Source organism: Nannospalax galili, unplaced genomic scaffold, assembly GCF_000622305.1.
Source record: "Nannospalax galili isolate Female #2095 unplaced genomic scaffold, S.galili_v1.0 scaffold550, whole genome shotgun sequence".
Taxonomy (NCBI): Eukaryota; Metazoa; Chordata; class Mammalia; order Rodentia; family Spalacidae; genus Nannospalax; species Nannospalax galili.
This window is the reverse complement of record NW_008329138.1, coordinates 2,476,108-2,499,118: the sequence shown is the minus strand read 5'-3', so window position 1 is coordinate 2,499,118 and position 23,011 is coordinate 2,476,108. Positions and strand designations below refer to the sequence as shown.

Below are 23,011 nucleotides of genomic sequence, written 5' to 3'. Positions count from 1 at the left end.
GTAAATGTCTGGTGTATTCAGTGTAGAATATCATCAATTAATAACAGCATTGCTGAAATAATGAAAACTTTTAACTTGCTAAATCTTGAAGATAAACATAAGTGCATAAAACAGCCAAGGACATTAAGTAGTGCATAGTTATTAGCCTAATAGTAGGATCGAAGTGAGCAGCAACATCTTCATGAGGGGATCTGAGGCATCTGCAGCTTTCTGTTCCTCAGTGCAATCACTGTATCACCTCTCGTCACATTGGAGAAAAAGATTATGGTGTCCTCCAGGTCACCGCTTCCCCTTATTTCTGGTGGCACAGCCATCGCCTTCTCTTAGGACTTAATTATTTCTATTAACAAAAAAAAAAGTTCATACAATGAAAAGCAGGGCTAGCTTAGAACTGTCATGGATTCAAGTTGTACCACGAAGTTCTTGAATATTTGGGACAAGATGTTTCATGTTTATTCAGATAAAAGCTTGTACAGCATTATTACTGATATTCAATTCAAATGTTGCTGTAAATGTTCTGTGATTTTACCTGAATAAATTATGCATCTGTTCAATGTGGGATTCAGTGTTGGACTGAGGCAAACAACTCAGATGCATGTATTTAAAAATAGCCTATTTCAGGGCTGGAGAGATGACTCAGTGCTTAGAGCACTGGCTGCTCTTGCAGATGACCCAGCACCCACATGCAGCTAACAACCATCGGTAACTCCAGTCCAGGAGATCTTACGCCCTCTTCTGACCTCTGCGGGCACTGCACAGCAGGGGTGCCCTTAGATACATGCAGGCAATACACTCATACACAAAAATAATAATAACGAATAATAAATATCTTTGAAAATAACTTACTTGTTCTCACGTTCCGCTTTTTGCTGTTTTTCATACCAGCCTGTGGCCGCAGGTTCTACAAATCGTCCTCGCAAGATCTTCAGTGTTCTCGTTGTCCGACCCACAGTTTTTCCGACAGAGAAGGCTCCTCAAGATGTGACTGTGAGGATGGGTATTATAGAGCTCCGTCTGACCCACCATACGTTGCATGCACAAGTAAGTTCAAAATGTGAAAATGAAGGGCTTTCGGATCCTTTCCGTTCAGCTGTACCGTTCAGTGTGGCCTTCCCGGGCCAAGCATTAAGACTGAAAAAATATTTTTAAATATTCTTAAATTTTTCCATAACCAGATAAGGTTAAACAGTGATATGACATGGGCTTATCTTTAATATTTTCATGTCTCAGAACTTAAGAGGCATGCTGGGTGTGGTGGCACATGCCTTTAATCCCAGCATCCTTGAGGCAGAGGCAGGAGGATCTCTGTGAAGTCAAGGCCCGCCTGGTCTACATAGTGAGTTCCAGGTCAGCCCCATTACAGGGAGAGCCTATCTCAAAACAAAACAAAACAAAACAAAACAAAACAAAACCTTATGAGGCATTTAAATAACATTTGATTCAACCTTTTCTCTTAGAAATCATATTTTCTAGTCTTACAATCTATGAGATGTGACTAAGCAGTAAGTAATATTTTCTGAATTAAAATGCCACAGATTAGCAGAACTGATCTCATACTGCCGCTTCAGTTAATGAATGTTTGAGGTCCAAATATAAAGCAGTCCCACAAATTATTGTCAATCATTTTAAAAAATATTTTTATTGAGCTTTTGTACATGTTATACAACAGTTCTTAATCAAATTAAGACCCCCTCCCCCATCCATACCCTCACACCACTCCCCCTGAACGGGCCTCATGTATTCTGCCATATATGCTACCAATCATTTTTAATAGATTATCAATGAATAAATGTATTCACTGTTATATGGTTAAAGGAACACTATTTTAAACAACCACACAACGGTTTTTCTTAGGTATGTTAACTTTTCTTTTTTAATTGCTTAGAAACAAAATTGCCAAAGACTGTGGCAAAAGTACAGCTGCTGCTCCTGTCCCGTTTCTTTTGACATATTAAATGGAAAAGAGGGAAAACCTCTTGCCAAGTAAATTCAGAACGGCTTTTGTTCAGGTTCTCCAGTTCAGGCTTTAGAGTGCTGACATGAAGACAGGCGTGGCAGCCCGTGTATGGGGTCATCGAGACCCTGGTTTAGGATCCTGCATGCATGCCATTTATTTTGTTTGCATGCTCTGCTCTTCTTTCGCTTACTTGTTTATTGTTTATTTATTGACTTTTGGCTTCCAAAGGGCCTCCTTCGGCACCACAGAACCTCATTTTCAACATCAACCAAACCACTGTCAGTTTGGAATGGAGTCCTCCGGCAGACAATGGGGGCAGGAATGATGTCACCTACAGGATACTGTGTAAGCGGTGCAGCTGGGAACAAGGGGAATGTGTTCCTTGTGGGAGCAACATTGGATACATGCCCCAGCAGACAGGACTGGAGGATAACTATGTCACTGTCATGGACCTGCTTGCCCATGCGAACTACACTTTTGAAGTGGAAGCCGTGAATGGAGTTTCTGACTTAAGTCGATCTCAGAGGCTCTTCGCAGCCGTCAGTGTGACCACTGGACAAGCAGGTATGTTCTGTGTCCTTACTCAGATATGCCACCCCATAAGTTATTGATCTTGCTTGAGTGTTTCATTAGCACCACTATACGGGAATAGATTTGGCTAGTTCACTGGTTGTTTACACACTTATGTTTACTTATTTCTCCTGTTGCCTGTTAAACTACTACTATACTTACTAATGTCTTAAATGTTCTAGTAGGAGATATAAAAGGAGATAAAATGTAGACCAGCTTAAATGTCTCTCCATCAATTTTGTTGAAAGCTTTAAAATAGGAGCGTGAAATACTGGTTGGGATGAAGTAAATGGTATTTCTCCCTTTTTAAATTTTTGATGTGATTTGTGATTTGTGCTCATGATCACAATCTACATGACAGAAATATAAACAAGTTCATTGTGCCATATTATATTATCATAGCCAGTTTCTACTACATAGAATGCCATCTTTGTAATATATGGAATTCTTTAAATTTCCTAAGAGAATTTTAAGTTCATCAGTAGATATGGGATGCTATAATTGTTAAAAATATTGTAACCTGAATACTTGGCAGGTTTAAAGAGCATTTCAAAAGAAATTATAATTGTGAACTTGTAGATTAGCCTAATACTAGCTTTCATTAATTTTTTACTAATTCTTGAAATGCCCTTCTTAGTCATTTTTTGTTATTGTAAATATGTTCTGGAAAATCCACACAAAATAGTCAGTTTGAGAAACTGAGCATTTTCTAAACCTCAAGAACAATCTCATTCCTGGAAGAAGTTTCAGAAGCTGGAGGTTTTCTCAGTTGTGGCTGATGAAAGCTTCAGTGCTGTCAGTGTGGTAGATGTAGCCAAGGACTGTGCCACCATTGTTACTAACTGACCCTGCTCTAGAGGAGGGAGTTGTGAGAGCTTTGCTGTAGGCTTACCACAAGTTCTTTGTGGTCTTTGGCTGGCTGTCTAAAACCTATCAGCATTGTCCCAAAATAGGCAAAGCCTAATCTTTTCTTCCTTTTTCTACTAAGTTTAACACCATATTGCCTGTTTAAATTAGATCTGTATAATGAAAGCTGCATATGGACTCATGTGAAGGAGTATGTGTACACATACTCCATTTTTTAATGTGGTTGATGACTGCTGTGGTGCTCTGGAAAACACAGGGGAAGGAATTAGGATGAAAACTGAAACTCCTTGAAAGGGGAAATGATTGTTTCTCAAATTGGGCTCCCTAAGAAGCAGATGTCAAGATGGAGATTGGTTGGAGGAGTTTTGCTGGGGCTGTACGTGGGATTACATGGTCACAAAAGATGGAAGGAAACCAATCTGAGCAGAGGAATAAATGGAGAAATGAGCTGTGATATGGTCTTGTTGAAATCTTTCATATCCGGAGACTACTCTAGCTTTAATGAATTTCCGTGTTGTCCTTGATTGAAATGAAATTTATACCTGTGTTATGCAGGTATGGGCTGTAGGTTTCACAGAGAAGAAATGTAGTGTTTTTCAGATAAAAAACTAATTTCTGAAGGGGCATGGGAGTGAAGTCTGTTGCCTGGAAGCCATCTCTGCAGCTGGTAGAATAATTTCTTCTGTCCTTCATCAAGGGGACTGTGACCACCACATCACAACATCCATTACACAAATTAAATTATGTAAAGAAAATAATGCAGCAGAGTTCAGGCTGTGTTGTAGTGAAGACAATGATCTGGGCTGAGTCAAGAATGATTTTGGTGAAGGGCTCCTGGGAGAGCTGTTGTTGGGAAATCAGATGTACTGTGAGGAGGGAGCACTAGGTCTTGGGAGCTAGCAAGTAGCATAGCTGCAGCTGATTGACTTAACTTTTGTATATCTTCCATAATATACTTGATGTATTACTTGTAGTTATTTTTTAAATCCCATCTATCTTTAATTCTGTAAATAAAATCATATGAGGCAGACATTTTCTGAAAATATGAGCGCACAGGAGGGCATCTATCATAACGGTACAGACATCTTAGCTCCTTCAGTACGATCTCTCTTTCTCTCCTTCATCATAAGTTTTATTGTACATGGGTGAGCACTCCTACTTCATATCATCAAAGTTTGAGTCAGTTTGAGACGTTCAAGCAAATACTGATACCATTTTACAGGTAAAAGGTTTGTGGTTAAGTATGTGACTTTAAAGGGTCACAGAGTAAATTGTATAGTGGTGTCTCAAATTTTGGCAATCAATAGAAAAAAACACCTGATACCTCAGAATTTTCCAGAATATGTATGTAATTGTTTTAAAGACTGCTTCTTCAATAGCTTAGTTTTGTAATCCCATGCACAGGAATTTACAGGTTGACTCAAGAGTCAGTAGGAAGAGCTATTAAGTAAAAGGGGGCGGCCTACTAAGTAGTACTATTTCCTATGTACATTAATAACAAAATAGCCTTGGGGATAACTTTGGTAAACATATTATTTGTCATCTGTTTCCCTTTCTTTAAGAAACTTTAAAAGTAGCACTGCATATTTTAATCCAGTTTTCTTATTGTTTTCAATGCCTAGATTTATTTTTGTGTACCCTTTACTTTGATTTGTAATGTTTATGTAATTTTCTAAATGAAATATATTGTTAGAGTCATGTGATATAGCATTATATATAAGCAAAATTACAGTAAAAAGACAGTACCAAAAGTCATTTCCTTTATAGCTTTATTCACATGAATTAATATCATTTGTCTATGACTGGTTTTTCCCATAAATTAACCAAATAATCTCTTTCCAGTGATTTAAAATGGGCACAAATCAACTTACATATCAGTTAAATAAAATGAATTAATTCCATTTAGGTTGGTGTGTTTTTAATATTTCTTGGAAAAATGATACTAAGAAAATATATTTTTTCATTGAAGAACATTTACTGATTATGTAAAATAACATTAAATTCAACAGTTTCCACAAGGGTAAAACAAAATATAATCAATTCACCAGTGGGTACAAAAAACACTACAAGTATTAAAAAGAAAAACTTCCTTAGAAAGAATATTAGTTCTAATAAAACACGCATATATGAGCACATCTATGCCATCTATAGCAGAAAAGTCAGTTGGGTCAGGCAAAGTTCCTCCCGCACTCATGTGTTAAAGTCCTGATGAGGTCATATCAGGAGCGAAAGGGAAGTGAAGTTGTCTAGTGAGGCCATGGCTCCATGGTGCTGGTGACTTCACAAGAAGACACAAGAAGAAAGCTGCCCTTTCCTTTCCTCCATTTCCTCCACACACACTCAGGAAAAGCTGAGCCCTGAGCCCACAGAAAGAAAGCAGTGTCTTCCCAGGAAGAGTGGCCTCACCAGAACCTCAACCCTGCTGGGCCTTCTTTGGAGGCGTCCAGCCTCCAGATCTATAAGAAAATTAATTTAAAGTCAGGCCACGGTATGGTAACAAACCATACTGATTAGTAGAACTAGTCATCTCTGAAATAATTCACCTTCAGCTTATTATGGTGAAGGGAACTGTCTGTTTCTGTGAGTGTGAGACCAAATAAGGTGTGGGCACTTTCTCTTCTCTGCAGGGTTGTGGGAAGTCAACACCATCAATGATTTCTCTTCCAAAAAAAAAAAAAATCGTCAAAGCAGTAAAGGGTCAGAGTGATGAATAACCGTGTTTGCTTCTGTATGTCCAGCAGGTTTTTGTCTTTAAGCTGATTTACTGTCTAATGAAATGTAGAATGTTGTACCATGATGGTAGTGCAGAATTCAGTACAAATTAGTTATGAATTTTCACTTCAGTTTTTAAGCTTGAGCAAGTTTGTCATATTTTTTGGCAATTTTAATCTAGCAATTTCTACATGATTAAGAAGTAAGTTCTGCTTATAAGATTTTCCTGTGAAAAAATGTTATAGCTCTCTATTTTGGCGGCTCAGATTTGTAACTTACTAAATTTAAGCCCCATCTTTAAAAAAACATTCCGGGATTATTATCCTTCAATAAAATTATGTAATTTTTAAACTATGTTACCCTTCATAGAAGATTTTTTGTTTTAGTACTGAAAATGAATTGAGTCAAAATTGTAGCCAACTGAAATGCATCCTCTCAAATAATGTTAATAAAGGAATAACCATTTTAGTTTTAAAGTAAATTTCTTTAAGTGCTAAATAGAAAACCTGTTTTAACTAAAATGGGACTAACTACACCACTTACGCTTTACTATTAATATGCAGGGGAAAAAATACCAAAACTATGTTCATATATGAACCAAAGTAAAATGTGAAAACTCTTATAGGATATGAACCTTCTTAAATATATATTGAATTCATTATCTTTCTGGAACTACTAAACAATAAAAGATAATAAAAATAATAAATCTGGAAGATTATTATGCTAAGTTGTCATCCTGTGATTTTGGTCTTCTGCCAGCTCCTAACTATGGGAGTTCTCAAAACATTTTTTTGTCAAGTATATATAGCTATTACTATCTACATTCATGTCTAAACAATAAATTATATATGGTGTGGCCTCCTTTGTGCAAAGTTAATACTTGTGTTAGACTATTAACACTTGAATAGCACACTAAGTGCTATGGTTAACCCAGGACATTGGCCTTTTTATCCTACACCATTGTCTTTACAGATGCTCTGCTCAGTACCCTGCATCTTCCTGTATGCTGAGGTTAAGATATTATGAAAACTCGATGCTAAATGGATAATTAAGACCTGCATGTTTCAAATCTATGCTAAATGCTCTTCACACCTCCCCTCCTGTGGTCCTTGTCCTTAACAGGACAAGCAGCTACACGGCTCTATATGCATCTCTGTCATGTGTTTTCATATGAATTAATTCAGAAGATACTTTTGGTTAATACTTCTTCAACCAAAACCAGTCATTGAATGGTTATGTTCCACTGTACAGACAGGCTTTCGTGAGTCATTAATCTTTTCTGTGAGCCAATCATGTTCCATTTCTCTGTTACAAAAATAACAGCATTGTGGAGACAGACATTGTTTTTGAATTTTTTTCATTTAAGACCAAGAATAACAGATAATACTTTTCAGGTCATGAAAAGCCAGAAAATAGAGTTTTATATGCATAGATTAGTGATGTTAAAACACTTTGCACCATGTATTAGAAGTTATGGGTTCTGTGCAGCTCCAGTTCATATGCACTACCATGCTCACTCATGTATGCCTCCTCAGTTCCAGAACCAGCTTTAGGGCCAGCACCTGGAGAGACGGAGGAGTCTTTACACTGATAAGCATTTAGTTGTTCTGTTTCAGTGTCAGTGTACTGAAAGAGAGAGTAAATGTTGATTATTTTATTCCTTGCTTTGTTGGTGATGAATTGAAGCAAATTTGATTCAGACAAGCAATCTGGTGGAATGATGCAGAGCCATCCAAACACATCTGTACTTATGCAGCAATGCAGTAAATTAGGGGTCCATGGAAAAGACATTGATCCACGAGGGTCGTTAACCATTTTAACCAACTGAGCCAAGCAATAGGATAAAGTAGAGACCACTATCAAGATCTTGTTCCTCAGATCTGTCAGTTATAACCGCAAAGGCTGATTGTTACTTGTTTCAATCTGTTTTTAGGACTTTGTTCTTTTAAAATCAATGAACAGGATCAATTAAGAGGTGAAATACCCATGAAAAATTATCCAACTTTCCTGCACTTCATTTACAAAGAGGTCAATCAGAAAGGGCGAGATAATTGCTGCATCCCAACAAAATTAATCGACGACACGCGTAGCAGATGATGTGTGGTGTGTGACAAACACATGACAGAGATGCACACAGACCTGTAGCTGCTTGTCCTGTTAAGGACAAGGACCACAAAAGGAGATGTGTGAAGAGCAATTAGCATAGATTTAAAACATGCAGGTCTTAATTATCCATTGTATGTTAGCATCAGATAATTAGCATCTAGTTTTCATAGTATTTGGTCATTAACTTCAGCATATAGGAAGATACAGAGCACTAAGCATAGCATCCGTAAAGATATTTCTATATGATAAAAAAGCCAATATCCTGGTTTAGCCATAGTACTAGTGTGCTATTCAAATGCTAATGCTCTAACACAACTATTAACTCTGCACATAGGAGACCATACCATATGTAGAATGTAGAAATCATAGCTATATACAAAAATGTTTTGAGAGCTCCCATTGTTAGGAACTGGAAGACCCAAATCACACAATGGAAAGGAAAATGGAGGGGCAGCCAAGTTAGATAGGAGGGCGACCACGGCCAGTGAAGAAGGGACACTTTCTTAGTCAGATAATGATAGACTCAAATGTCTTCGGGGGTCAACAGAATGAAGACAAGAAAATCCAGTGTGTTTAACATTTGAAGCAATGAAAAACAGTTTTGCTAGAGAACTTGAAGTAGAAAAAAAAATTGTAATCCTATTTCCATGGTTGAAAACAAAGCCTGACACTGTGGCATACGTAGCAGGCATGCTTGGCGTTGGCTGAACTGAATTGTAATAGATTGCTTTTTATGCTGATTTCATACAACATTTATCAAACTGCTAAAGACTCTAAGACAGAAAATGAGCCTGAATTTTGTTTGGGGAAAATTACTGTCTTTGTTCTTTTCTAATACATTATCATAACCTTGTTTTCTCCTTGTTTTGACATTTCATCCTATTTTCTCACAGACCTGACATCACCAAGAACCCAAATTTAGCCTCCCATAAATCTCATTGTTGAGAACCTGATAATATCAGAAATAGAGGTCATAAAAAGAAAAGATGTTAATTTTATAAACTATACGTAACCATGTCTCCTGTAATATATTATCATTCTGCTATAAAATGCTGTGAATTCAAAGTGTATCTCATGGGGAAAGTTGGTGTGTAACTATGCACACAATCCTATAGACTTGAACTCAGCTCGTGGTTACATAGTATGGTTTTGGTGTACCTTTTGTTTTTACCCTTTTCCTTGTCCCTCTTCTGTTACCCATAGATCACAAATTATGTCTTATGCTGTGTGGTCATGTGTTTTAAAATGGGGGAGAATGGGACTGAAGATGTATTTCTTGTGATAGTGCTTACCTCCGGTTCTCTGGGTTTGACCTTTAGGAGACCAACACCCCGACCCCACCTCACTACACCACATGCAAAATTAGAATTGCCAAAGGGTTTTGAAATTATTCTTGCTTTTTCCAACATTTATTAATACTGATCAAACTTTACTTTCTCTTTTAGTCACATATCTAATCTTAACATTTCTACTGAGAGCAGAACTCCCTTAAACTATTGAGCAAAACTTGGATGTTAATCTAATCTTTATGTTGTACCTGCTATGTTAAATGCTGGTGTTATGTTAGAAATCACACTAACTGGCCTCCTCCAGACTGCTGTCTGCTTTTGATGCTTCATTCCTTTTGTTCAGTCCAGGGTTGAAGTGGGTGAGTAGATTGTAATGATGGTCTCCTGGTGACTCTCAGTCCCTTTCTGGACAGGCCTCTACAAATCTAACAACTCGTGAGTAGTTAAACAACTCGTGAGTAGTTTATTTTTTAGTTTCTTGGATTTAAGTTCCTAATGGGAGCCTTCTGTGAGCTTGTGGAGCCCTGTCTTCTGATAACACGCACCGGGTGTTCACTGTGCCCATTTCAACTTTAATGCACAACCTTTAGGAGGCAAGATCCGTAAACAGATAATTACCTGACAGCTGTGCTTTTCTACATTTACTTACTGTACCCTAGACACAAACACTGGCCCTAGATTTCCATGTCTAAGTTCCATGTTGTCTGTTTGCCTATGAACTTTCTTCCCCTATAGTGTTTTTATCATGTCGAAAGAACTGTATCAAATTTATTTTTTATCCAAAACATATTAGTATATTTTTGTTAGAACTCTGTTAAATATTTGTCAGTAGCCTTTTAAATTCTTATGGATCTGTGCAAAATAGATTTTTATTATGTTATCTTTTTGAAGATTAAAAGATTCATATGTGATATCTTGGGTAGATTAGTTCTTGATGTTTGAATTCAGATTTGTACAAGTTTAAACTTGAAATTATAAAACTTTAGGAAAGTCACACAATTATTTGTTTATAAAATTGAGTCCATATATTTAACATTTCCTAAAAATTCATTTCTGTGATATCCATGCTAAATTTGTAATCTTTTTCTAGCGAAGTTGTCTTTTTAAATGAGTTCTTCATGCCATCTACCAGATGGGATGGTTTCCTGTGTGGCATCAAGTCTGCTTTTACAGACAAGACCACTGTTCTGTGCTTTCTTGACAGGACTCAGTAATGGCAAGATGTATTCATTAGTTGGCGCTAGCAAATGAGTAGCACGTAAAAGTCATATTCTCCAATAAACTATCATTTAATTGGACGTTTTGTTCTATCTGTCTGCTCTTAGGTGTATAATAAACCTATCCAGGAGAACTCAACATGAAAATTAGATTTAGTGCCCCTCTGGGTGGCTGAAATTACCCTGCCACTGTCATAAAACATTGTTTTTATTGTTCTTGGAGTGTAAATAAGTGTATTGACAGTAAAGAATTAACAGCACATCTAGGAAGAGTTTATTTAATAATGATGATGCCAAATAGTTCTTGTGCCCTTCGATTTACCTAATTTATAACTCTGTCTGATTACCACAGCGTGCCTTTCATCCGCAAGCATTGCACCCTAGGGAGTAGTCAACTTATTAATTCCTCGCTTGCCTTCCTTTACGGTTGCAAGCCCCTTTCTGGTATGAGCAGAGTGACGCTCTTTTGTGAAAGCTGCCAGCCAACTGGTTCCAGTCCAGCCGACCTTTTGTTTGTAACTAGGATCCTAATGGCTTTCCTATTGGCCCCTGCTTCTCATAGATTACATTACAGTCTGTCCTTTTGTCTTATAGTATCTTGATTTGGAGAGGACGGCAAGAGTGAATTGCACACCTGCAATTACAGAGCTTTAAAAAGAGGAAAGGCCTGCTTCAAGTTAACCTGTAGTTTTTTTTTTTTAAATACCTTTTGATTTATCTGTCACTTGATCCATCAGCAATGAATAATTTTCATGGAAGGTGCACTTTAATTACATTCCCATTTGACTTGCATTATCAACCCCTATCTAGGTAATTAATCTCACCAAGTATCCAATTTCGGCCTTTATTGCTGGCAGGCAGACCTCCTGAATTATGTGTGCTTGAATGGGTCTTGGGTCTTTTCACCAAGCAGACCCTGAAAGGGATCTAAGGCTCTCCAAATCCTGAAACTATGTCTTAGATTTTTTTCTTGTAGATACTGTGAATAATTTATATTTAACATCACACGTATGCATCAAAAACTTACAGATTGTCGTGATAGAGAAAGCCATAGAACTAGCCAGTTCTCCGTCCTTGGTGCACTGAATCTGTGGTCACTTTGGGGTGCGGGGAGAGGACGGGTGTGTGCTAACTTGGTAAATACAGGTGACATCTGTATCTGTCTGCTGATCTAAAATTCAGCAGGTTATTGTAGTTCAAGAATTTAGGTTTTCCTGAAGTAATATGAATATTTGGCTGAGATTAACCAAAATCAGAAGCACTTAAAATTGTCTTTCCACTTTATATTGTAATGCTCTATTTTCTAAAGCTTTCTGTATTCTGAATTCGGATACCAGATTTTTAGCCCATCTTTGGACTTTGGTTGCTTAATTCTCACAGTCATTAATGCCAAAGATCATTTTGCTATTTTAGTACACGTTTATGTACACATAAACTTATTCTGAAATACATAATTGTCGTTTTTCTTGATAAGCTGGCCACCAAATTTTGCACATCTATGGGATTCAGAGCTAGGAATTGTGAGTATAATACATGCAATGTTTGATTTCAGAGGACATTTAAAACACTCAGAGAATTCCTTGGGAATAAAATATGGATAGCAGATAGGTTGGCTGTCTGAAAGTGTTCTAAATTCCTGGTGATGTTTTAAGGGATAGATTTATCTGATTTAGAGAAGAAAAGGAAGTTTAAGCCTCAGTACACTGAAGAGGTTAAAATGATACACAGTAAAGCATTTTGGAAAATGGGATTCATGATACTGGGAGAAAGGAGAAGTACTTTCTTATCACATAAACAGCTACCTACAGAGTGTAAGGTTTGTAAAAGTGAAATCTTCAAGCAGGTGTAATTTGCATAAAAATTGAAATTTTCATTTCTATGAAATGCTATGTGCATTGCATTTTTGTTGTATGAAATTTCTACATAGGGGCACAATTAACAAATTTAATGAAGTTTAAATACTCCATGTATCTGCCTCCAGCCCTGACTTTACTCACAACTTCCCGCCTCTATCTCCACAAGAAAATAGATTATATCCCTATGGTCAAACTACATAGTTAAAAAAATCTCATTTATGAGATTTATCTCTTAATGTGTAACTGTAATTCGATCATTCTTTTTTATTAAAATAATCAAGCACATTTTACTTGTAACTATGGATTCCTAAAATATTTAACATCTTTAAAAAAAAATAACATTTACTTCTTAATCCAAGCATTAGTTTCTCTTTTCATTTTGAAATGTGTTTTTTCTTTTTTATAGTACTTTAATTTAATTACAATGATATGTGAAGATATTTTACCACCAATGATATTTCTGGAGAGGTTTAATATCATAATTATATTACTAGACATGTTCCTAACAACAGTTTACAAGTAATAGATTAAATTGGGATTGATATGGCCAGAATGATTCATTTTGAGTGATTATCATTATTCATTTCTCAGTAAGTTAAGTCTGGACACATAAGTCTACACTTATGCACACACACACATCTATATGAATTTCTGCTATAAATTTTGATGAAGTTATTTCCTTAAAAATACATTATTGTCATCTACTTCTAATAATTAGACATATATACCAAATAAGTACTTTATGGCTTTTAGCTTGTGTCCTGCTACTGAGCTGCTTTGGAAACTCTGAATCATGAGAGTGTATAACTTTCAGTAGTTCCTTTTATTCCCTAGAACACCATTCTGATTAAGTATGTCCACACATAATTAATATTTAGAAATAAAATCGTTAAAATTTAAATAAGAGAGACTATATAGTGACTCAACAGGGTCTGGCTTAAAATTTAGGAATTATTTAAAACCCAGAAAAAACGTCTTCTGAATTCATTTGTTTTCTTCTATATATTCTTTAGGCATAGAATTTCTTCAGTGTATTGACATGCTAAAACATGTACTGCTTGGGGTATTGAGTCAATAAATATAATGAGCTAAGATTATTTTTATATAACAAAATACACTCAGTTTTTTTTTATAATAGTGCATCTTAAAAGAAAGGTAGACTTTAGAGTCACAGCAGACAAATTGGCCACTAGATTTAACAAAGTTTGTATTCCAGGTCAATCAAATTACTTTTTGACCTGGAACAAGTAATCACATCAATCTCATTCGCTAATCACAATATTGCATGAAGTAGTTGTGAATTGCTTGTGCCAGATTGGATTTTTGGAAAGTTATTTCATAACTACAACTGTCAAAATATAGTCTTGTTAAAATTAGCAAAATGGGGGCTGGAGAGGTGACTCAGTGGTTAAGTGCACTGGCTGTTCTTGCAGAGGACCCAGGTTCAAAGCCCAGCACCCACATGGCAGCTAACTACCACCCATAGCTCCAATTCATGGGGATCTGATGTCCTCCTCTGCCCTCTGCGTGCACTTAACACACATGCAAGCATAACACTCATACACATAAAAAATTTACAAAATAATGGTGAGTACTATAACATGTTTAAAGTTGGCTTTGCTAGTCTAGTATTTAACCCTTCCTATAACCCACACTAGGAAAGAATAATAAATTATTGAGTGAGTATTCTTTGAACAAGTAATGTTGACATTTCTAAAATCTGGTGTCTAGACAAAATTTTCATAGTGTGGGTAATTCCAGTAATTATCAGGGGTTTGCTAGATATAATTGATTGATTATTAAAACTGAACTTTAAACTTATAACTCTATTTAACACAACTAGTTTCTATATTTTTTCAAAAAATGGTGCTAAGTGTACATGTTATTTTATTCCCATGAAACTTGAAAATTTAGTTGTACAACAAATGTCGGGTGCTTGTGGTACTATGTGTGAACGCATGTATGCATATAAAATTAATATGTATGTAATTTAGGATAAGTTTATTAATCTCTTTCTGTGGAGATTTATGATATATACCATAACACACAATGTGTAATTTGCTATCAGAACACAGGTCTTCCACTTTTCATCTTAATTTGTATTGCATTTTGAAGGCTGGATATATGACATTTCAATAACAATGGTTTCATAGGAATAACAGTGAAAAGATTCTAAAAATCAACAGTTTGTGTGTGTTCAGATTTTTAGACATTGTTGGCAAACTTAAAAAATAATTCAAGCTAACCTATTTTCAGTTCAATTTCTATTGAATAATTTAGATAATTGATATCATTGAGAAATTGTAAATATTTGGAAACACATATATCTATATCTATCTATCTACCTATCTATCAATCATCTATTTACTTATTTGAAATTTAAGCCCATTTATAGCCAGACTATGAGATTTATTTACTAGAGTATCAGCAGGCAAGAACTGAATTTTGATGATTCAGCTTGGAGGAGGTTTATAAACAAAATGCTCACTTTCCTAGTGTTGTACAAGAATATGAGGTACCTCAAAATTCTCTCATACTCTAGGTTTTTCCATTAATTATTATGCATTGACCAGAAATGAGCCTTTGATTATACACATTGACACACATACTACTATTTTCTTAGACTACTTTAGAGTCCTAAGCAAAAATTAGGAAGCTGATGTATGCAAAATCGAGATAAAGGTTAGAACACAATTTCCATGTGCATTCTGGATTTGCAGAGTATAACAAAGACAGTCAGTTTAGATCTTTCTTCACCTAGAACACTGGCTTTTCTGTTTTCCACACTCCCCAGGCTTGTTGCTAAATGTGGTTATATTCTCTCTACTCGTCTTCTGCTTTTGAGGTATTTGACCACTTCTTCCCTGCCTTACTCACTGAAATTACCTCTCTCCTCCCTTCTCTTCTTCTGTTCATATCCTTTCTTTCTCTCTGTCCTCCTTTCTTTTCATGCTGTGTGTTTTGGTGGTGAGCAACTAAGTGAAGACAGAAAGGCATGCTTAGAATATGAACTCCATGTTCTAACATCCTAAGAATCCCATGAAAGGTGAGCTAAGAGCAAGTTCTTACCTGGGAATTTATTTCTCTTTTTAAAATTATTTTTAAAATTTGTGTGTGTGCGTGTGTGTGTGTGTGTGTGTGTGTGTGTGTGTGTGTGTGTGTGTGTGTGTGTGTGTGTGTGTGTGTGTGTGTGTGTGTGTGTGTGTGTGTGTGTGTGTGTGCATGATGTGTGAGAAGCCATGGCACACATGTGGAAGTCCGAAGACAAGTTTGTGATGTCAATTCTCCCCTTCCACCTTCATATGGGTTCAGGGACTCAATCTCAGGCTGCCAGGCTTGCCTGGCAAGTGCCTTTACCTACTGAGCCGTCCTGCCGGCTCAACATTGGCTGGTTTGTGGCTCCCTTTTTTCCCCTTGATATTTACTTCGTTTTCTCAGGTGCTTCCAACTCAGAGATGCATTTTGAGATCAGGTGGGAATAATAGAAAATTGGTCTATAACATTCACTGTTTGAAATGAAAAGTATTAAAATATTTTCTTTTTATTGGTTCCCCATGAGAGAAGTCTCTCACCTACTGCACACATTTATGCAAATCTGAAACATCTTTAAGTGGTCGTTTGAGACTCAAACAGGTTTTCTAAGTGAAATACAATAAAATGCCCAGATTGACTCTCTATTTGGAGGAGTCACCATTTTTCTTGATAGAACTGGTCGGAGACACACACAGAGAAGTAGATCTCAGTTACGGTCTATACTGTGAAGACTGGAAATGTTCTTTTGTTGTAGCCTTGTTAAATCAATGTGTAAATACGTTCACGTACTGAAAGACCTCATGACTCTGGCCTTTGTGAAATGACGTGTGTCATCGGAACCTTGCTTTTGACCACGGATGATCTTTGACGTTATGGAGGGCCTCATCGTTGAAGATCTTTCTTCTGTGTTCTGCATCAGTCTCCCATGGGAGAAAAGTGAAATTCTGAATTGTGCATTTGAAAACAAAGCAGCATTACACTCTGCTGTTTTCGTGGTACTCTCTGTGAAGATTTTCAATCTTCTGTGCCTCTAACAGAATACAGTCAAATGACACTCCGGATCCTATTGAATTGCTCATTTTACTTCACTCAACCCTTTCTGTCTCTCTTCCCAGCCCCTAGCCCTATAAATGGCAAACCAAACAGTTGCTTGGCTGCTTTAAGTTTCTTTGTTCTATCTTCCTTTTTAATAGTCCTTTTACTGCTCTGAATATCCTTCAAGTATATGCTAAAAATTCTAAATTGGGAGGAGGATGTTATTCAAAGCAAGAAGTTGCTGTTGTCTAATTCAGTAGTAATTGGGATCTGTTTGGGATCCCAATGGGATCACTTCTGTTCTTACAAGATGAGCACCGGCCTCCTGGTTTTCGACAAGATGAGCAACTAATGTGCAAGCTGCCGTAAAACCGGGCCTAGGAGCAGAATCTGGAACAGTCATGCCTGTCTTATATTTGCTTGGTTTATTGATGCTAATCTCAGTCACAGCAAAGAATGTAAGGAATATTTTTCTGGTCTTCTTATAAATCAAGGGTCAGTACCTAAAGTGAGGTTACAGCTGTGTTTTGTTTTTTTTTTTTTTTCTTGTACATTTTAAAGCTTTATACAATAGATAAATGCTTGAAGGTTTTGGCACTTGCAAAGTTTTGATCCTTTCAGTACTTCTCATGAACTGTTTTTTCCCTTTAATTTGCTACTTGAAGGAACTTAGTTTTCTGTTTGTGTACATGTATGTACACATGTATGTGGAGGCCAGAGGTCAACCTCAAGTTTCATTTCTCATCCACCTTGTTTGCTGAGCTAGAGTCTCTTATTGGCCTGGTATTCACCATATAGGCTACACTTATAGGCCAGAGAACCCCAGGTTTCTGCCTGTCTTGAACTCATCTTTCCTGGATTACAAGGACTGGCTAACACACTTAGCTTTTTTTTCCTGAGTTCTAAGGATTGAACCCAGGTCCTCCTGCTTGTGGGCAAGCTCTTTACTGACTGGACTAAATCCCTAACCCTAAAATGCTGCTTTAAATTAACTTTTTAAATTCAAATACTATGACTAAAGTCTATCCAGTCTGATTTGGTAGCAAAGATAGTTATCTGTACCATGCATAGATTATAGTAAGGGTCATGCATTACACAGCCTTCATGTTTCCGTCTCTGTACAGCCATCTCGGAAATTATTGAAGGAGAAATAATGGTATTTCACTAGCTGTGATTTGACAGAAAATAATATCTGGTTCTTGCTTAATAGAAAATATAGTCACTTTCTATTTGTATTTCATAAAAATCAAGGAAAAGAAGCTAATTTACAGTTATTTATATCTTGATAAGGAAATAGTTTATAAAAATTTACACAATGTGATAGATTCTTAGTCTACATTTTAGAAAGGAGTGGGATTATATATATATTTTTAAAAAGCCCAGCCTGGTCTACATAGTCAGTTCCAGGACAGCTGGGGCTACAGGGAGACCCTGTCTCAAAATGACAAAAAAAAAAGAAGCCCAAACTATTATGTTACCAGTTATTGGTCATTAACTTACAGCCCAGCACACTTTGCCTCTTGGACTTTTCTTTTTCTTACTGTTCTAGATCCGGAATCCTTTCTAGTGTTTTCTCTTGTAAAGCACAGGTACTTTTAAAAATATACTTATTTCACTGCTTTATTTTTAAAGGGATTCTTTATGTCCTTAGTGGTACCCAGCACTTTAATAAATCCTTTGGAATTATAATGTAAATACCAAAGAAACTATATAATTTTAAATGGAATTCAAGATGCAGGCTTTGTCAGAGCAAAAAGCTTCTGTTACAGTCCTGGGCAGATAATACATCACAGGTGTGGATGGCTATCCTATACATTAGTCAAAAAGCCACATTCTATAATACTAAGAACAGAAGGAGTGAAACTTTTACAATATGCATCCCCATATGTTTTTCAGGACCGAGAAATTCAGAGTGAAGTTATATAAAAGATTTTGAAGGATTCAGTCCTGCCTGTTAACACTTTATTGACTTACTAGCAGTCAAATTTGCAACATTTTGTGAGAAATATGTTATTCAAAGTGCAGGTAGGAATGACACAAATTTCCCACAGAGACAGAGACAGTGGCTGGGGAATGTATCTAGGAGGATGCACAGGCCCCTGGCTCAGCCCTGAATTCCCTGATGACTTCTCTTTTCTAGTCCTTGATTTTCATTGTTGTTCTAATTCTACAAAAAGTCAGTTCTGATAAATATGATGTTAGTCAGAGTGAAAAAATTTAAATAAAGGATACACATCACAGTCTATACTGGTTTAGTGTAGGATTGAGTGTAAAGGTGAAATATGTAAATATATTCATGGCTATCAGGGAAGAAAATGAATTTGCATCACACTTTTAACCTTGATATTTGTGATTTGACTCAGAACATCCTTGTTACAATATATAGAAAAGAAAGGAAGATACAGATTTCTGTGCAAAATAGCAGAAGTGATAACATCGTATTGTGCTTCTTGAACATTTCTCCAGCATTTTACACTGTTTGCTCTCCATTAATTGTACAGTACTTTAAACTGTAGTATTGGAAGTGTAGACTAAATAATTATGTCTAGAAGTATAAAATTATCTTTAATAGAAATACAAAATTAGGGCTGGAGAGATGACTCAGCAGTTAAGTGCACTGACTCTTCTTATAAAGGACTGGGGTGGGGTTTGATTCCCATCACCCACAAGGTGGCTAATGACTGTCCATAACACCAGTTCCAGGGGATCCAACACCTTCTTTTGACCTCCAAGGGCATTGCACAACATGGGTGCACTTACATACATTCAGGCAATATACTCATACAGATAAATGAAAATAACGAATAAAATATTTTTAAAAGATACAAAATTAATATGTCTTTTGACTAGCATAATGCCATGTCCAATTTAATTGCCTTAAACCTTTGCTATATCACAATGATGATCATATCAGTTTTTTTTTTAATTTTGGATTTAAAAATATTCTAAATTTTATTGAATTGTATTAGAAATTTTGGGTATTTTGTGAAATAGCTTTCCCATTTGCCTTCAGAATTTAGGCTATATTATTATTATTATTAGGATGTGTAATAAATTAAAAGGATGTACAAGAAATAATAATAAAGCTTACATAAAGTTCCTTATTTTGTCATACACAAATGTATCATACCATAGCATTTAACTATTTTAAAATTATAATTGTGGCCCTAGATAGAAATTGTAAATAATAAAAAATGTAACCAACATATTAAGGAGAAAAATGAAATTTTCTATTCTTATAGAAATTCACACCTGATTAAAGATTTCATATACATATAATGCTATGATTCTGTAGATAAATGTTTATTGTTTATAGTGTGTTGTCTTCATGAAAGTTAATTGAAATGCACTTTTCCGGCATTAAAAATCCTACATCTGTCTGGGAGTGTGGCTCGTGGTAGAGTGCTTTCCCAACACACACAAGACCCAGGGCTCATTCAACCTCTGGCACCATAAAAAAGTAATTATTTCCATTATCATGTTTATTGTATTCTGTTAATATTATTCATTCATTAAATTTCTAAGTATAGTGTTTATTTGAGCTTTGCTTGGCTTAGTTCTACTCAGTAGCTGCCAGCCCCACCAAGTTCTGCCCTGACACTGTTGATCTTAACCTAAACTGCCTAAGCAGAAGAGCTTCACTGTAAGCATACACTGATACTAATTTTATGATAATATACTTAAGCCAGTGCCTATATTAAAATATTTTCAAAAGTCAGACTCCAATGTAATAGAAAAGTAGTTACATAATACACATTTTTTGCAAAAATCGACTCATTATTTCCCTTTTACTGTGTAAAGAAATATACCACATTGTTGTCTAGGTTTGCCTTGATGCAAACTTGTCTAATCAAAGTCTGTTTATTCAGTATTGACTTCAGGGTGTCATCAGTGAGAAATGATGTGGTGTTTTATGACAGCTACTTCATAGCATAAAACAAAACCTTTGAAGAAATACCTAATTACTAAACAGACGTAATGTATAGAATTGTTATTTGGGTGCCTGTAAGAATCACACCGAGGAAGTCATTGGAAACGGGCCTCAACTGTACATTTTACTTGCGGTAATTCTTGACATTGATTGCTGTGATTATTCCTTTATCGCCTCATGATCATTGTCTGAAAAAAGTTGTCTTATGTAGATAAAGTTTAGTACCTCTTCTGGAAAAGTATCTTGCTAAGTTATTTTAAAAGCACTTATGGCTACATCTCTCTAAGGAGCTGTGGCATGTGCTTTCCTAACCTTCTCCTTCTTATTGTGCAAACTGTATTTTAGGAAGATATGGTTGAAAGTTGCAGAATTTCGAAAAGGTGTAAGGATGAGGACAACAGAAAATCCTTTGGGTTTTCTTAGAAGAACATCAGTGCAGATCTTAGAAAATTTAATTTGATGTTACAGAAGTGTGACATACATGTGGAAAATCAAACTTGAGAACAGCTGTTAGACCATCTTTGCTTTTCCTTAATTATGGTGGTACCCCTTTTTATAGGGTTGATTTCTACACCCATGGTAGAATTTATACCCAAGGTATTATAAGGTATTATAGCCTGTGGGGCTAGTTTAATGTTCCAGCGTCTGTTCAATCAACCCGTTATTTCATTGAAATGATTGGCACACATGCCCATTTTATTTTAAAATTTTGAATTGCTATGTTTACTATGGAGTAATGATTATTCGATTTCCCCATAATCATGTGTTTCCATTCCCTCCAAAACACAGCTCTCCTTCCAACTAGCATAAAAGGATGGATCAGCCCACATTTTAAGAGAGGGTTCATGTTGCTCATAACTTAATTCATTAATTTCGTTGCTCAGTGTCTTCTGATACAAGTACGTGTTTCTATGTTTTCTAGATGTCACCTCACCTGTCATGCAGTAGAAAAAGGATATCACCTGGAGTAAGAGACCAGGCTTCACCTTCTAGTTATGCTACATTTTTATTATACAAAGCAAATTGCATAGAAAACATTTAACATCTTATCAAAGTGTTTGAGATATTGACTATGATTTGACAAAATCCACAGAGTTCCAAAGCACATATAAATTCAGGCATACTCTTTAATGGGTAGAATGTATTATTTAAGAGATAATCTTGTTTTCAAAAATGAATAGCTATTTTTGAAAAGTATTTGAAAAATCAAATATATCCATATTGATACTTCTGGGCATAACTCTCTTATTAGGTGTGAAGCCAACTTTATGATTGGTTTGGTCCATATGCTGTGGATCCACCAGCATCTCTAAAAGGATTACTTATTTCCCTATTTTTATTGATATTGTTTATAGTCTAACTTTGCTGCTAATTGACAAAACCTTTCAAACATGTTTGAAGTAAAAACTGCTAATGATCAACAATCAGAATGTTTGTTTCTACTGCTTGGAAAGAAGTATGATAAATGTTTTTTGTCCAGGATGTCCTTCAGATCTTGTGGAACTTACTCTGAAATTATTTATATTAGGTGTATATTATTTACATCTTTATGACAGATCTGAAAAAGATAAAATATTCATTTAATCTAATGCAGTGAATGTAAAAATTCCTAAGGGAACAGAAGTTTAAAAATTAAAGTAGTTTTAAAAACGACTTTACTTCCTTCAGCTACAGGAGGAGGGAATTAGTTTTCTGTGTGTTACAGAGGTCAAACATATCCTTTGTGATGCCATTATTATGTTGATTTTGGTAACATGGATTTTTGTAATGCTCTTTTGGTTTTATGATTCTACAAAGTATGGCTCAGATTTGTCCTTCCCCCTTTCCTAATGTTGTCCATAAACTGGAAACCCGAGAACTTTGCTTATTTTGTTCCTTGTGTTGTTTAGTGAAAGTATTGCTTTGCTCATTGGACTCTCTGGAGGGGAACATGCTACTCACCCCAGTGGACCTTCCTTCCTTCCTTTAGTTAGGTCACATGCACAGAGGGGCCACGCTGAGTATGTACAGCTTCTATGGGAGTAGTAAGAAGACTGCATCATTGCCCAAATTGAATAGTATCCCTTTGTTTCTTCAAAGTTGCTGTCTCAGGAGTCAGTGTCCTAAGAGAAATCACATGAGCCCAGCTTACTTCTTTTAAGCCAAGAATGGTCATTTGAGTTGCCCAATGTTAGGTGCTGGGGTGGGTTTTGTCACTCCTAATTGAAATCTTACCAGTGAGATGTTTTCTCTCAAAAATTTTCATTCTTTTATGTTCAAAAATACTTCTTCAACAGCTCTTAAGTTTTATGTATACATCAGTTAACAATTAAGAAAATGTTTCCCACACATGTCCACACACCAACCTGATGGAGGAATTTCCTCAATTGAGGCTCTCTTTTCCTGAATGTGTCTAGTTGTGTCAAGTTGAAAAAATGTAACCAGTGTAATTGACCCCT

At 36.0% G+C, this 23,011-nt stretch overlaps 1 protein-coding gene across 4 annotated transcripts in view; it reads left to right on the top strand.

The window, feature by feature from the left end:
• The window catches only part of Epha7 (EPH receptor A7), a 153,101-nt gene that overhangs the window by 55,616 nt on the left and 74,474 nt on the right, over window positions 1-23,011 (top strand). For all 4 annotated transcript variants that reach the window (XM_008833039.2, XM_008833033.2, XM_008833028.3 and 1 more), the window contains exons 4-5: window positions 886-1,041; window positions 2,186-2,521. In XM_008833039.2, the coding sequence (XP_008831261.1) occupies window positions 886-1,041; window positions 2,186-2,521 (492 nt within the window). The remainder of the gene's footprint in view (window positions 1-885; window positions 1,042-2,185; window positions 2,522-23,011) is intronic.